Source organism: Euprymna scolopes, chromosome 38 (assembly GCF_053919585.1).
Source record: "Euprymna scolopes isolate OS-2025 chromosome 38, ASM5391958v1, whole genome shotgun sequence".
Classification (NCBI taxonomy): domain Eukaryota; kingdom Metazoa; phylum Mollusca; class Cephalopoda; order Sepiida; family Sepiolidae; genus Euprymna; species Euprymna scolopes.
The window spans coordinates 18,926,216-18,943,891 of NC_136519.1; the positions used below are offsets into that span (position 1 = coordinate 18,926,216).

The window sequence follows — 17,676 nt, forward strand, 5'->3', positions numbered from 1 at the left end:
TCTTGCAACTTCCTCTCTTTAACACAGTGTGTGAGTCGCAGATGGCAGTTCAGTCCAGGTAATGATCTACAAAGAAGTCCACAAGTAGTGCAAAAGTGTAAATTTTCGAGTATATGGCTGGGACAAAGGGCGATCCTTGATTTCTTTCCCTAGTTTGACGCAGTTTGATAATATATATATATATATATATATATATATATATATATATATATATATATATATATATATGAATAAAAAATAAAAGTTACAATAAGTTTACTAAGGTAATCAAAATGGGTAAACTTAAAATATATTATAAATATTAAGGAGTTAATATTTACAAGTAAAATAAACTCAGCCAGATGTAAAAAGCTCAATAAAACCGAAAAGAAAATAGAGCTTATAATATGAACAAATGATTAATAAACATGTTAGAAGACATCTCGAAAAAGAGTTAAAAACATATTTAATTTTAAAAAAAGGAAGCACGAGATAAGTGGATAGTCCTTAATCCGCGGAGTTTCGAAGAAATACTCTCCTTCTCATCAGAGGGCAGGAATTAGCAAAATGCAGGATCGGATTTTGCATATAAAAGTATTTAATGAAACTACAAGTAAGTCAAAGATCTTACTTGATTAAAAAAAGGGTGAGGTAAGGGGAACAGGAGGCAAAAGAAAAATAATAAAAAGATTTCACATGAATGGATAGTCCGGTGAAGGGTAAAAATCCAAAAATGGTAAAATCCAAAACGGTCGAATTTAAAATTTCAATCCAATGGGTAAATTCCAAATGGTCCAAAATCATCCAAAAGGCAGAGTTCCTTGGAAAAAAGCGCAAATGGAATGAATTCCAAATCATTAAAAGAAAAGGACTAGAGATAATATTTGAAACACGTCTGTCAAGGCTGGATGAATAAAAAAAAATGTGTTCATATATATATATATATATATATATATATATATATATATATACGTAACACGAAAATATCGAATTGAATAGAGTAGTATAAACTTTATTTACCAACTTACCTGCATTCTTTTCAACTGGTTTTCTCATCCACTTACGTGATCGCAAAAACCATTAATCCTTAACATTGATCTTTAACGTGATGCTTCTCTCCCAGAAAATTAATGCGCCCCCAGATACCAACCTGGAAATTTCTGCGACTCGGCGCGGTACATACAGCGCCTAGACTTCCCAAATTGTCACACCTATCTGGTACTGGACAGGCTCAACGTTGCTTAACTTCGAGAATCGCTGTATCAACGTGATTGTGCCGTGTATATATATATATATATATATATATATATATATATATATATATATATATATATATAAATTTTATTTATACAAACATTAATGGCTACATATGTGCATACATGTTTCTGTAATCACCCACGTTGGGGGATTACGTCTTCAGGCCAAGAATTACCGTCAAAAGTCTAGTAATTCTTGGCCTGAAGACGTAATCCCCCAACGTGGGTGATTACAGAAATATGTATGCACATATGTAGCCATTAATGTTTGTATAAATAAAATTAATATACCTGCTCTGTTCACTCATTGAGCACTATTTTGGTAGACACATGTTGTTTCATTGGATGTACTTCTAGGAAACTAAACTCTACTGGCCATATATATATATATATATATATATATATATATATATATATATATATATATATATATATATATATATATGACTTCTTCATTTAATCACAAATTAATATACGAAAGTATAAATTTATGCGTAAACTTTTAGTATTCACTTCAACAGTGCTCAATACGTAAGTAGAGCTAGGTAGTAAGTTATAAAATATATATGGCAATTAAGCTACACAACATATTCCGCGTTTCATCCACGCTTAAGCATGACGAATTCTAGCGTGGATGAAACGCGGAATATTCTGTGTAGCTGAATTGCCATATATATTTTATAACTTATTATACATATATATATATATATATGTATGTGGGTGTGTGCGTATATATATATATTTCTATGCAACACAGAAATATCGAATTGAATAGAATAGTATAAACTTTATTTACTAACCTTCCTGCATTCTTTTCAACTAGTTTTCCCATCCACTTACGTAATCGCAAAACCCATTGACCCTTAACGTGAGCCACACGCAATAATGCAGCACTCACGAGCCGAATGTCAAATTATATAACTAGTTTACTTTTACGAACAAACTTCATATTATCAGTTTTTATTCCACGCATCAGACGTGCAAATGGGAACTGGAAAAATATAATTTACGAAGACCCTCTTTTATTTCATATCTAAAAAATATTTTTAGCTATAATTGATTGTAAAGAACCGTGATAACAATCAAGCTCAGTCAATCTATTGAGTGATTAAGTTTCTTTATGTATTATTTTCGAGGATAAGGCTTACTCTTTCATTAATAAAGCAGCACTTCTGCGCCTAGAAAGCCTCCCTAATGCAACTTTGACGCGTCCAACGTTTTTGACACATTATCTAAAATTGCTGAATCACGAAATCAAGTTTAAAGCAAAACTATCCAGGCTTTAGTTAAAATACATTATTTTGTTAACTACAAACTTGCGCATATAATCCGATTTTATTCGATTCGGATGTCACATTTTATGACATCTCTTTAACTATTTTTTAATAATTGTTCAAACATTTGTAAGAACAAAAATAGAAAAATAAAATAAATAGGAAAGAAAAAACAAACAAAACAAAACAACTTCGTTAATTCAAATTATACATTTTTTTTTTTTGTGAGGGCGGGGAGAGGAAGAACTCCCCCAAATCTCCAAGACACAAAAATGGCCGATTCATTTGCGATTTCCGTGATTCTTGTTCTACTGCTTTTGCAATGCGTGCTGAGTTCTCCGCCTTACATCCACAGTGTCGACGTGGATAAACACGAATCTTATCGTCTTTCGTGGGGATTTGACGATAAAGAAATCCAATTTGAAGTTGTCACCAATGCAACTGGTTACATTGGATTCGGTCTCTCTCCAGACGGAACCATGGTGAATGCTGACCTTGTTATTGGCATCATTAAAAATGGACACTCTTCACTTAAGGTAAGTCTTTAAAATTTTCGTTATATGTAATTTCAATATTTCGGCACTTCTGCAAAATAATAACAATGGCTAATAATGGATATATATATATATATATATATATATATATATATATATATATATATATATATATATATATATATATATATATCACCTGTCCGTTCAAATGTATGTATGTATGTATGTATGTATGTATGTATGTATGTCTGCCGAAACTTTTGACAGAGGCGACGGATTTTCACGAGATCGGTATCGTTTTGAAGCCCGACCCTTCGGACGACAAATCTCGAAAAATTAGCACCAAGCATTAATTCCTTCGTCCTCAACTGGGCACATTTCTACAGAGAAAGGTCGCTTTTTTCTGCCGATATTTTCGGAAGTTATCCCTTCTTTTTTTTCGATTGACTAGCCTTTATTTAAACATACGTCACTTCCGGGTTGGCGATAGGCGCAAGAGCAAAGACGTTACGTGTTTTGTTTTCATGTTCTGTTCCTCCTTCGCGGTACGGGTTCGAGCCTGCCTGCCTACTACCATCTTTTTTTTTTGCTCAACACACACCTCCAACCACCCGGGCAACGCCGGGCACCCAGGCTAGTATATATATATATATATATATATATATATATATATATATATATATATATAGCACAAACCAAGTTATGTGTTCATTAACGTTTCGTCTTCATTGTATTGTAAGACTTCTTCTGAATGAAAGAGATTAAGCAAATAAAATACCAGTACAATATTGTTAAATATATTTGTTATAATAAAAAGTATGACTGTTCTATTTCAGAACGAAAAAAGTCGTTGGAAATTCAAAAGTTATAGCGTTATGAAATACAGTAATATTTTTTTTGGTTTGTTCCTTTTTTATCTCTCTATCTCTTCGGAATACTATTTCTATCATTCTCTCTCTCTCACACACACACACACACACACACACACACACACACACACACACACACATATATATATATATGTATATATATATATATATATATATATATATATATATATATACTAGCAGACACCCCGGAGTTGCCCGATCGTAAAATACACTTAAATATATCTTAATTCATGCAGATTTCCTATTTATCATTATAGAGCTAATCTTCTAGTGATTATTATATTGTATTTAATATATCGAAGTGCTCCTCCCCAGTGTTGTCCAGTTGTAAAATACGCTTAAATATGATATTTTAATTAATGCAGATTTCGTATTAATTTATTAATTATTATATTGTATCCAATATATAGTAATGATTTCAAATGTTTAAAAATGACTTGGGTGTCATCGGCTAGAATCGAAACCAAAACATTTACAGGCCCACCTTTAGTTGTTACCATTTGAACTATTGAACGATTAATGAGAAAACCTTAAAAATTAAACAATTTTTTTAGCCGCAAATTTGGCTGCCAAGATTTGACCTTTGCGGTCTCTAGCAAACTATTCAACTAATTTTGGATGTAAACATTTGAAATTTTACATAAAGGATATTCAGACATGCAACAAGCTTTTAATCAGTTATTTTGGGCGGAAATTTGACTGCTACGAGGTCAAAGTTGAAATATTTGATCTTTGCAGACTCTACCAAAGTCCTCAGCCAATTTTGAGTGGCAACACTTGAAATTTTAGATGTAGGTTACCTGGACATGAGTCAAACTTTTTAATATATATGTACACATGCACATAAAGTTAAAAACACTACATAGGGCTCGGACAAAGCCGGGCTGAACCGCAAGTACAGCAATAAAGAAACAAAATGACGATATAAAACTATATACTAATATATATAAATGTATTCATTTATTCGATAAGGGTATACTTCAATTAGGGTTGTAAGGTGTATACCATAGTATTTCGAGGCCTAATGCTTCTCATCAGAAGAGGAGAGAAGAGGCTAGGTAACATAATAGGGATGCGAGGTCTATCGATAGTTACAAAATATTGATGCAGTTTAGAGGGACTAAATTGATCTCTGAGTTTCTTTATTGTATTCTTATATAAGCTCCAAAACAATTTGCTGAGCTTTGCATTATCCCGATAAGTCTCCTCTTTAAGAATTGATCTTATTTTCTTCCTTTTACTCCCATATATATATATATATATATATATATATATATATATATATATATATATATATATATATATATTTATATATATATATATATATATATAACTACTTCATTTACTCACATAAATTAAGATACGAAAGTATAAATTTATGCGTAAACTTGAAGTATTTACTTAAACAGTGCTCAATACGTAGGTAGAGTTAGTTAGTAAGTTATAAAATATATACGGCGATCAAGCTACACTGAATATTCCGCGTTTCATCCACTCTAGGATTCTTCAGGCCTCTCTCTCTCTCTCTCTCTCTCTCTCTCTCTCTCTCTCTCTATATATATATATATATATATATATATATATATATATATATATATATATATATATATACCGAGGAAGATCGAAGGATCGGTCGAAAAATTATGTGCTTTTGAAAGAAACATTCTTGTTTTTTTCAAAAGACTTTTTGTACACGTCAACACAGAGGAAATAAGTATAGAAAAGATATAAACATTTATATATTTTTCGTATTGATTATTTATTCATACATATTTAAATATATATATATATATATATATATATATATATATATATATATATATATTATAATTTGTTGGCATTTTATTTTAATTTTTTCTTATTAATGAATTCAATTTACAATAAAAGAAGAGGTATAATTTAACATCACCATCACCGCAAATCATTTCTTCTTTTGCATATTCTAAAACTAAACATTAATCAGAAGTGACGTTTCCAGGACATTCATCGTCGAGCCCAGATATCAGCTGACGTGATATTGTAGACAAACACAGACAGAATTTAATGAAGAACATCATCATTATTTCTTTATTTTTCTTCTTTTTTTTTTCTTCACCGGAAAATTATTCCTCATAATATATTATCATAATTGATTAATTGTAAAATAATACATACCCAATCTGCATAAACTAAAATATTAGGTGTAAGTGTATTATACGACCGGGCAACACCGGGTGTCCATATATATGAAAATCTGCTATAACGAGTGTAAGGTAATCACTGGGACAACAGCGTAAATGAAGATGACCATGCTATAGTCATCTGGAAAGCAAACCAGCGGAATAGAGTTCCACAAGCGGGCAGTTCTATGAAGAGCTTGTTTACGGAATTTGCGTTTAGATTTAGGCACAGTTAGAGAATGAAGAAAACTGTTGACAATGGCTGTAGCTAGAAAAGTGTTACGAATGTTTTGCGGGGGTGGGGAAGTCGGGCAAAATAATGATAGAGCAGAAGTAGACTGGCAACATCTATTCTTTGAGAATATTTGGCTTTTATATGGGCAGAGAATTGTGTCAGGAGTGAGATACTGGAGTGACAGAATGATGCAACCATTTTTGTTAGCGACCTCAGCAACAATTTTTTTTTCCGGAATTGATTTATTGCCAATCGCCTGAGGAATCCCTACCGACGAATGCCGACAAATCCTATATACACTATATTGCTATACGATCACCATGCATCCGTTCGGGGAGGGTTCAGTTTCTTGTTTTGTTCTGTTTTGTTTTCACCTTTTCGCTTCATACCACATGCCGGTTGTGTAGGAAGCATGAAATCCATACACTCGCTTATAAGTGTGTGTTTGTGTATGTATATTCGTGTGTGTGTGTGTGTGTGTGTGTGTGCGTGTGTGTGTGTGTGTATGTATGTGTGGGTGTGTCTGGATGTGTGAAATGCCCAAACCGATCATACCTATGCATGCATGAATTCGAGTGAACAAAAGACCCTCGAGAACTCTTACGTCATGTGTCAGTCATCGAGGAAGAGGCCTGGCCATGTGTGACGAAATGAATATATATATATATATATATATATATATATATATAGTCTCCTCCTTATGGCAATCAAACTGCTTCTAAGCAGGCAAAATCAAGACAGGGTTCAAAAGGTGTGGGGGTAATGCCATATGATCCCACACAGATACTACCCTCTGTGTATGACTCTGCAGAACTGTTTGATAAATCTGCACCCCCACCAGCATCAGACTACCCGGCACCCACATCCAACTAGATATTAATATATACAAACGGTACACTTTCACAAATTAATCTTCATACTGGAAACTGACTTTATACACTTTTATTTCAGCGTGATTTATATAAATCAATTATCTCTGACACAGATAATATTTGTAGAACAATGCCAATCGTTTTGCATTCCTTATCTTTTAACACTTGCGTACTGGGTTCGATTCTAGCCTTTTCCTAATATTATTTTAAAACTTATCTAATTTTGTTTTCTTACTTACTGGGGTGTGTCCTTTTTCATAACAAAACCATGAAAGCTAAACAAAGAATCGAGGAGTGTCGAGGAGTGTCGAGGAGTGTGAAGGACTATCCTGTTGTCGAATTTTGTCTTTGTTGTATGATAACTGAACTGGCTATAATCTTTTTATCTATATCAAGTGTTGATATGCCTCACCCAAGAATCAGAATTAAACAAAGCAAAAAGTGTGGTATGGAATTGTCATAGGTTACCTTACCTTATATTTGTATTGTTTTACTCTAACAGGATTACCATGGCTCTGATAATGGAACGTTGTTGGAAGATCCTGTTCAGGACTGGACTTTGATATCCGCTAACCAGCAAAACAATCAAACGAAATTGACATTTAAACGAAAACTAATCACAAATGACAAAAATGATATGGATATTACGGTAAGCATATAATTATTTCTTGAATTGATTATAACATCGTCTCATACGACCAATATATATATATATAAAATTACAATTAAATTTACCAAAATGATCCAAGATGGTAAAATTAAAGTATATTATAAATATTAAAGAATTAATATTTATAAAGATGTAAAAGCTCGATAAAAACAAAATAGGAAATAGAGCTTATAAAACGAGCAAACAGTTAATAAAACATGTTAAAAAACACTTTGAAATGAGTTAAAAACATATTTAATCTGAAAAGGAAACACTAGATAAGTGGATAGTCCTTAATCCGCGGAATTTCGAAGAAATACTTTCCTTCTCATCAGAGGTAAGGAATTAGCAAAATGCGGGATCGGATTTTGCATGCAAAAGTATTTGATGGAACAACACGTAAGTCAAAGATCTTACTTGAAAACAAAAAAAGTGAAGCAGAGGGAATATGGTGAAGAGAAAGATTCCCTCTGCTTCACACACACACACACACACACACACACACACACACACACACACACACACACACACACACACACACACACATATATATATAAACAAATAAATGACAAAAACCTATATTCCAAATTTCAAGATGTTGTCCATCTTACAATTTATTCCTTTAAGTATGTTGATATGCAGTATTGGAATAAATTGAACATCGTGTTGCACCGGGTGAAAACTTCACATACCCTGTAGTGACATAGTTCCCAGTACATTGTGGTTTACATTGCACTGTAGAAAACGTGCTGTTGATTTTAGAAATTACTTCCTATATAATAACGTGAATTTAAGTTTAAAATGTCAAATAGCATGGCTGAATTGTGCTCTAAAGACAAAAATTAATTTCGAACGCATCCCTGGCATATCAAAGCCCCTACTGTTGATTTTATATGCTGGGGCACTTCTGCTTGTGCATAGTATTTATTGATACTCATTCAATACTGAGCAACGTTGAGTCTCCCTGCTAGTATATATATATATATATATATATATATATATATATATATATATATATATATATATATATATATATATATATATATAGTAAGTTATAAAATATATAGGGCGATTAAGCTAAACTGAATATTCCGCGTTTCATCCACTCTAGGATTCTTCAGGCATTTTGTGGTTGTCTAGCGTTTTTTATGCACGCACCTTCTATTGAGTTTTTTGTTAACCAATCAGCTTTCTCGTATCCACCGCACCCTTCCTAATAAGCTAATGAGCAGGCACTTACAGGACAAAGGCTCATTTGACCTCTGGTTGACACCCGCTCCTTTGTGTTTGCTATTTAGCGTAGATATCTAGTGTCTTGACCTGTTTTAAATCTTGGTTAAGTTTTTTAATATGTTATATATATATATATATATATATATATATATATATATATATATATATATATATATATATATATATATATAATACTACACATCTTAAGATTAATTTAAAAGCTTTCAGAATTATTTTATTGAAGGGGATACGAATTTGAGTTCTTAAAAGGTTCTTAATCCATAGCTTTCTTAGAAGAGACACACTGAGATTCGGCACATTGTAAAAATTCGGAATCATTTTCATTGTATTTCCAGTATTTCCACATGATTTTAATTTGGATAAAATACGCTTTATTTGTAGTTTTAGGATGGTTCATAGCTCTTTTCTGGGAACAATTGAAGAGTTGGTATCATTCCTACGTTTTTTATTTCGAAAATTTATATATATATATGATATGAATTCTCACGAAAATGGAATATATTTACAGGTTTACAATATTTAAACTTTTACAATTTCATAAGATAATATTCATTTTATTTAAAGAATTCTTTAAAGGACTATTATTTTATTAAAGACTTGCTGAAGTACCCGGCGTTGCCAGGTTGTATTTGATATATTTAAATATTCTATCCTCATACATAAGTTCCTGATTTCCGGCAAAAAATTAATTGTCAAAAAATATCTGTAAAAAATTAAAAAAGGAAAATTTTATTTTCTGAGCCTATAAAAAATATTTTGATTCCGCCTGTCCTAAAATACGTTTAAATATATTTAAAACCATGCAGATATTCCAATTTATTAATAGAAAGACATGATGACAAAAGTTAAAAAAATATATACCTTACTACCATCGAAACCCAAACATTTTGCGTTCCAGCTGCGTTTTCTGCCGATGTTGGTATTAAGACAAACATAGTTAAAGAAGAAGTCTTGAAGAAATTAATGTATGCGCGCATGCGCAGAAAGACGTAAAAACATGTCAGCCAGTAGAACATTTCGCATTTCATCATGCCGATATGTATGCGTTATTCATCAACGCAAACAAAGATTTTATGTGTTATAAACCATCCTTCGTACATAATTACTATTTCCTGTTAATTGCAGTGCTATCTGACCAGTAGTTTAAGAGCTTGCTTGTGAAATATTTACACACACATACATCTGCTATTTTATTTATATAGATTAGTTACGAAAAATTTTATTTTGTATGAAAATGAACGTCTTATCTGAGTTATAATTGTCGTATAATTATTTGAATGCAATAAATGTGGCAGGAAAATTTTCTAAAAAAAAAAAACAAAACAAAACAAAAAACTACACAGAACCACAAACGCGCATGCGAAAATTTGTAAGAATATTTTATCAGAAAAATACAAAATAATAAAAACGCAACATTGGAAAAATTTACATTTTTTGTTTGAAATTAATCTGCGTTCATCTAATCGATAAATGAATAACACACACACACACACACACACACACACACACACACACACACACACACACACACACACACACACACACACACACACACACACACATGTTTTAAAATTATTGTTTTAAAAAAAATATGTGAAATTTGTTTATCAAAATCGTAATTTGTTAAATAAAGAGTACAGGAAAAATAATTTTTTCAAGAAAATTTAATTATTTTTTTACGGCACGGCTATTCATTGCCGGTGGAAGAACTTTCTAGAGATGAGGATATTTCCTTAGAAATCTTTACTTTGGTCGACTATAGACCGATCATCGACAGCAAAGAGGGAAGAGATGGGGTAGAGGAAATGAAAGGAAGCTCACCAATCGGTTGAATGAAAAAAAAAAAAAAAAAGAACCACAAAAAAAAAAAAAATCCCAAATTAGTTCGAAACTCGTTAAAAAGTGTCAGTGTGACAAGACTGGAGTTTAGGTGGAAAATAATCCCGAACCCTCTATCACCTAAAAGGAACTAAAATCCTGTAGCCACCGTTACGTTAACATGAAATCAATGTAAACAATTTTTTTATAATTTTAAACAATGAATACCATTTTAATGATAAACAATATTAATAGAAAAAGAAATATTAAATTATCAGAACATGTAAAAAAAATTTAAGTTTAAATAATATAAATAGGACTTTATAATTTTGAGAAATGTAAGAAAATTTTTATTTTTAATTCAAAATTGAATCATGTGATTATCATTAAATCACGTGAGTAGTTATAAACGATACAAATTAATATTAAACACGCGTGTTCTATTGCGATTTATTAATTTTCACGTGTATTCTCTTTCACAACAATGGTCAGCAGCGTCAGCACTTTTAAAATAAAAATATATCGTTTAATATTCGAAAAACTACTTATTTGCGGAAATTTTAAATAGGATATTCGTTGTCAGCATACCAGAAAACCTTATAAAAGTCGTCATTTTAAAAGAAAATGTTAAGGTGGAAACCCAGTAAAAATTTACCATTTAAAATTATAAAATGTTCGGTAGTTATGTATTTTATGTACTGAGCTGAAATAATAACGTTATTGTTTCGAAAGCCATTCTTAACATAGGGAAGGTGTTTTGAAACTATTTGTGCTTCCACTTTAAAATTTAATAAGAAAAAAAAGATATCGTGAAACTTGAATTTAACCTGAAAAATCTCTTCTAAAATAGCGCGGTACCAAAAATACATAAACGTCAAACTTCTATTTACATTGTTTAAGATAAAAATAAAAAATACAGAAAATTCTGTTTATATTGTATAAACTTTGCTGAAAACTTTAAAAAAGTTTATATTGATGAAAACTTTAAAAAAATTCTGTTTAAAATAAATAAGTATTTATTCTTTTAAAATAGTTTAAAATCTAAAAAAGTTATGTATATATTGTTTAAAATAAAAGAAAAAAAATTGTTTATTCGTTTTTTAATTGTTTTCATATTGTCTATTTTAGAAAAAGAAGTTCTGCTTATTTAAAATTGTTAACTTCTGAACTACCGATATCAATGTTTAGAGGGTTCGAGATTATTTTGCCACCTAAATTTCAGTCTTGCCGATAATGTCAAGCACGGGAATGAATTTATGCATTTTAGAAAAATAAATGAAAACACCGGGGCAGACAATCTCATATTGTAAGAAGAAACTTATCAAAACAAATGAGGTGCTAGAATCGTAAACCCGAATGATTTCTGAATCAAAGAGCGCCAAGCTCTTTAATTTAATAAATAAATAAATAAACTGAAAAAAATACCCTGCATAGTGCATCACCCAAATAATAAAAAACGTTACATTAAAAAAAACTTGATTCAACGTTTCAACATTTGGACAACGCTCGGCTTAAACCGATGATTGCCGATCACTCCCGATCCATGCTTGACGGGGAGCGAATCACTGCGAATGTGAGGCATGCACATAAAACGAAAATGTCGGCTACGGGGGAATAAGCATTTTACATGTAAGTTTGCCGATGTCTGTACGCGACATACATGTATGCAAACAAATATATCACTATGCGCGTCCGTGCTCTGTTACACAAATATATATATTGTATATTCTCAGCTTTATTTTAAGCAATAAATTGTTGCTGCTTTATTTATGGAAATTGCCCCAGACAATGCATGAAGCCACTTGATGTAAGGAGCTAAAAAACAAAAACAAAAACAAAAAAAAAAAAACAAAAAAAAAAAACAAAAAAAAAATAGAATTTCAAGGTCATAAACTAGCTAACGATAATTGTTATAAGGATATATTTTGACCCAGAAAACAGCAATTCTTTCCTTTTTGTCAGAAGTATCGCGAATGGAATGTGAAGTATAAAGAATAAAAAAGTGTAGGGAAGAGGAGTAAGTAATGTAATAGAACGAGAAATGGCAGTCCATCGTGTAGACAAAGAAAAGGATAGAGGGTTGACGTCAGTTAGCAGTCAGCTACGCGAAGGTGTTCTCAGGGACCAGTAGTAGATAGAGAGAGAAAGAGTGTTCGTACTGTCTGTTGGCCTTTTGTTCCACATAATAGTAAATGGCGTGATGTACGCGGTCGGTCCGTAGACCGACCAGCTCGAAAGCTGGCCCTAAAAAGGCTGAAAACAGCATGTCTCTTCCTTTTATAGGTGTTTCCGGTGTGTCTTTTGCGCATGTGTGGATTTCCTTTGAAAGGGGAAGTGACGTCGTCCTTGTGTGCGTACGTGTGCGCGTGTGTGAGAACATGTGTTTACATTAGCGTGTGTGTATATACACGTGAATGTGAGTGTATGTACGCGAACGTGAATATATGTACATGTGTGGACGTGGGCGCATATGTTTGTGTGCGCGTATGTATATGACAAGTAATATAGCTTGAAATGTGAATGTGTGTTTTTGTGGGAGACTAGGAAAGGCTCGCGCAAAAGCGAAACAAGAGTTACGAAAAGGAAATACAAGGTCAAATTTCGACTCTCGTATTACTATTATTAGTTAAAATCGTAACATATATTAATTCAGTAATTTGAATAACAATACACCGTTATAGAAATATTTTTCAACATTTATTTATTTATTTTTTTTTTTTTAACAGGGCGACACAATGCGGATCCTATGGGCTTACAGCGACGAAGAATTCAGTGTGGAGGATTTTAAAGTCGGTGGTTATAAGAGTTTATATTTGTTGCAAGAGAAACGGCCGGAAATCCCGATTCCAGATAACGCCACTAAACTGCTCATCGCTGTCAATCAGGTAAACAAGTATTTTCAATATTGTTGTGGATCGATAAAACTCTGAAGATATTTAATGAACACAAAAACATATTAAGTAGAAAGGCAACTAACGCATAATAAAGGGAGTGGTGATACGTCAGTCCGACTGCCAAATGTGCATAACGTCGAGAGGCATATTTTCCCGGCTTTTATAGTAAGCAGAAGAATTCATTGTTTTTGTTTTGCTTTTGATTTTTACAAAAGAGTCACTAATTATCCAGGCCCGGAGGTTACTCGAGGATAAGGGTTAATGAGTGTACAGTAGTCCGGATAACGCCACTAAACTGCTCATCACTGTCAATCAGGTAAATCAGTATTTTCAATATTGCTGTGGATCGGTAAAAGCCTGAAGAAAAGCACAACTCAGTATTTCATGGGCATAAAAACATATTGAGAAGAAAGGCAACCTACGCATAATAAAGAGAGTGGTAAAACGTCAGTTCGACTACCAATTGTGCATAACGTCGAGAAACATATTTCCCCGGGTTTTATAGTAAGCAGAAAAATTAATTATTTTGTTTTCTTTTTGTTTTGTTTTGTTTTTACAAAGGAGTCACCACTTATCAAGGCCCAGAGGCCACTTGAGGATAAGGTTAATGAGTGTGCAGTAGTCAATGGGAAAATGTCATAGTAATCGTTAGTAGCGGAAAATTCGTAGATTGGATTACTTAAGGGACGGCTCATCAAGAATTTGTTCACATTAAACTTGAAGACGACCATATTTGTAGTCAGTTGGAAAGCAGGAAAACTGAACAGAGTTTCACAGGCGTGTAGTTCTAAGAAAGAAGTTTTGTTTATGGAATTTATGTTTAGGTTCAGGTACAGATAAAGAGTGGAGGAAATTATCGATAGTGGTTCTAGCTAGACGAGTGTTATTTGTGAAATTCAGGCAAGCAGGAAAACAGATTGGAGCTATCCCAGTTAGCCATAGAGTATCGATATAGTGTATGATGGAGAGGTACGTCAGCGGACTGATTCCATTTTGTTTTTGATTTATCAGGTTATTTACGTCCTTAAATGAAAACGTTTCTGTGGAACAAACTGGATTCGATCTTGGCACACCCAGGTTGTCAGTCTGTACAATTATCGATATAATGTGTGATGGAGAATCACTCTCACCATTCTAGATGATGATAATGATGATGATGATGATGATGATGTAGCGTCAAGCATAGGCATGTCGTCTGATTTTGATCGAGGTTCTTCTCGTAGATTTCGAGCAAATTGTTCCTGAATTTTTTCAGATTACCTATAACACCAAAGCTAACAAAGAATCGCTTCAAGTTATCCTTTTCAGGCATTGAGTGTCAGCTTCATGTGAATCAATGCAACATTACTTTTTATATTCTGCATTGAATGGCTTGCTTGCCACAAATGCATTTACAAGAATGACGAGAGGCCGACTCTTTTGGATTTTACCATTTTACCAGATCTTGCTACCCTGATACGGCTGAGTGTAGAACCAATGTGCCTTGTGTTGTCTTGACGCGAGTCAAATTTATCGATAGCATAGCTTTGAGATTATTCGTTAACATTGCAATGTTTGGGATGAAAACGGGTTGAACTTTAGAACCGATGTTATCGAACATCTATGCAGAGACTACAAGGATTGTGGCTCGAGATTCCTTAATCTGCGAAAAATCATCTTCGTTGAGAATGGCTGTTTGTTAGACCTGTAAAATTGTATATTTTCATCCTGGAGACCAAGATTATCAAGGTCCAGCAGTTCCTTGCGAAGTCGAGAAAGGTTTAACTGGGAACACACAAATAAATTAACACATGCAAAGACAGCATTGTTATCTTCGCTCCACAGATTTACAGGTTCGTGTTTGACACATTTTTACTTGGCAGAGACGCAGAGATGGCCTAAGGACGACAGATTCTGATATTAACTCCTTTTCAATGTTCACCAGAGCCCTGTAAGTCAGGTATTTTGGCATTATCTTGTTGTCATCATTCCTGCCATGTGTAAAATGGTTTAACATTAAAGGGAAAAATAGCGTATGTAGTGACAAAATAATTTCTTTTACCTTTTCTAAAAATATCCGTTTTAACGTATACAGAAAAGGAAAATAGAGACGGCTGAGAGTTTTTATATTTGGAGAGAAAAAGTTCACACGTGATTAAGAGGGACAAGTCTTCTTTCAACTAACTAAGTTTAATCTTATTAAAATTGAATGGGTGGACACAGCTAACAGAGATCTTAGGAGCGCATTTCGCTCTTGACGATCATCAAAGTTTTCCTTTCAGTTATTACAGCATTTTTAACAATTCGACCCATGAATGTTACATATGCAGACTGACTGAAACCTTAGTTTCTTTGTCAACCTCGATATACATGTGTTATGCAGGTGACCTCTCCTTGTTTTACTCTACTTTACCTGTTTGATCTTGCCTTACTATCTATTTTGTGGCTATTCCTTTGACTCCCAAACTTTGTGTCACTTCGATCTGCACTTAGTTGAACCTTCGTCAAGATTAACACTAATCGCTATCCGACATAACACAATCCATTATATGACTATGCATTATAAAATAATTACATTTAAAAACTGAATATTTGAAGAATATAAATATACTAGACTTTTAAGTCCATTCAAAACGGGCAAAAGTTAGAGCCCGTTAACTTAGAATGAGTGATTTATGAAAAATTGACCATTGAATACATGGCAGATGGCAGCGATCAGGCTGACTTTGGTGCTGTGGGAGGTCATGTTGGTGATGTTCTCGACATATGACCAAAAGAAGTAGTGCAGTGGGTTCGGGTCGAGGGAGAAGGAGGCCGGTGAAAGGAGAGTACAAAGTCGAACACTCGTTCTGAAGCCAAGTCTGGATCTCTTAGAACTTGTGGTCCGGTGTTGAGTTCTGCTGCCACACCCAGAGTCTGCCAGTGGCCATCTGATTGTGCCAGGGGATCACCACACTCTTCAGCAGATCCAGGTACACTTTAGCATTGACTTTCATATATATATATATATATATATATATATATATATATATATAATATAAAGTTGAATGTGTGTGTGTGTGTGTGTGTGTGTGTGTGTGTGTGTGTGGTCACGAATAGGCTCCTATATGGTTGACTATTTTAAAAAACTGATTACATATAATGATAGAAGATTTATCGAGACACAGGAATGAGTATGTTTGATCTGGCAGAACGGTGGTTCATTAAAATTGTGGGATCTGCGCTCACGCATGGTCCACAAAGTATGGAAATAAAAAATTTAAAAATTAAACAAAAACGTTTACAAGTGTTTTTGATATAGATGTACATAATAATACTTGTATAAGTATGTTTTAACTTAAATAGGGATGGTATAATAAAATTGTGGGGTCTGCGTTCGCGCCTGGCCTCCAGGGAATGGAAATAGGCACAAACTTAATAAAGACTTTTCATATCTATCTGCGTTAGTATACTTTGATAATTATGCTTCAGTTTGAAGAAATATGGTATAGTAAAATTATGGGGTATTCGTTCGCGCCTGACCTGCATAGAATGGAAATATGTCACAAAGTTTAACAAGGTTTTTTAATATAGATCCACAGAATATTGTGATAAGTGTTTCAGTATAAACAGGTATGGTATAATAAATTATGGGGTTTATCTATTTTATTTTTACTTTCATCATATTTTGCTTTGGTTTTGATACCCCCAAATTCGAAGCTATCTCTTTACAACCCTTCCTTTTCATAACCTATCATCTATAAATATAAAAGCGAAAATGTATGCATGTACGCTTTTCCTCGATGTCCACAAAAGGCTTCTTTCAGAGAAACGCTTGTTCGGTTCACAATTTCTTAAAACTTTTTATATCATCTATAAATTGTAATATCTCAGAGTTATCTACGGAGCTCGCCTGTCTATTTAATTTTATTGACTTTCAAACG

General features: G+C 33.0%; 1 protein-coding gene across 1 annotated transcript in view; it reads left to right on the forward strand.

Annotated features, from left to right (window-relative positions):
* Nucleotides 1-1,999: 1,999 nt before the first annotated feature.
* LOC145263082 (DBH-like monooxygenase protein 1) overlaps nt 2,000-17,676 on the forward strand; it is a 101,357-nt gene continuing 85,680 nt past the window's right edge. The window contains exons 1-3 of the mRNA XM_080119957.1: nt 2,000-3,045; nt 7,662-7,808; nt 13,607-13,765. Coding sequence (XP_079976083.1) covers nt 2,782-3,045; nt 7,662-7,808; nt 13,607-13,765 — 570 coding nt within the window. The 5' untranslated portion in view covers nt 2,000-2,781. The remainder of the gene's footprint in view (nt 3,046-7,661; nt 7,809-13,606; nt 13,766-17,676) is intronic.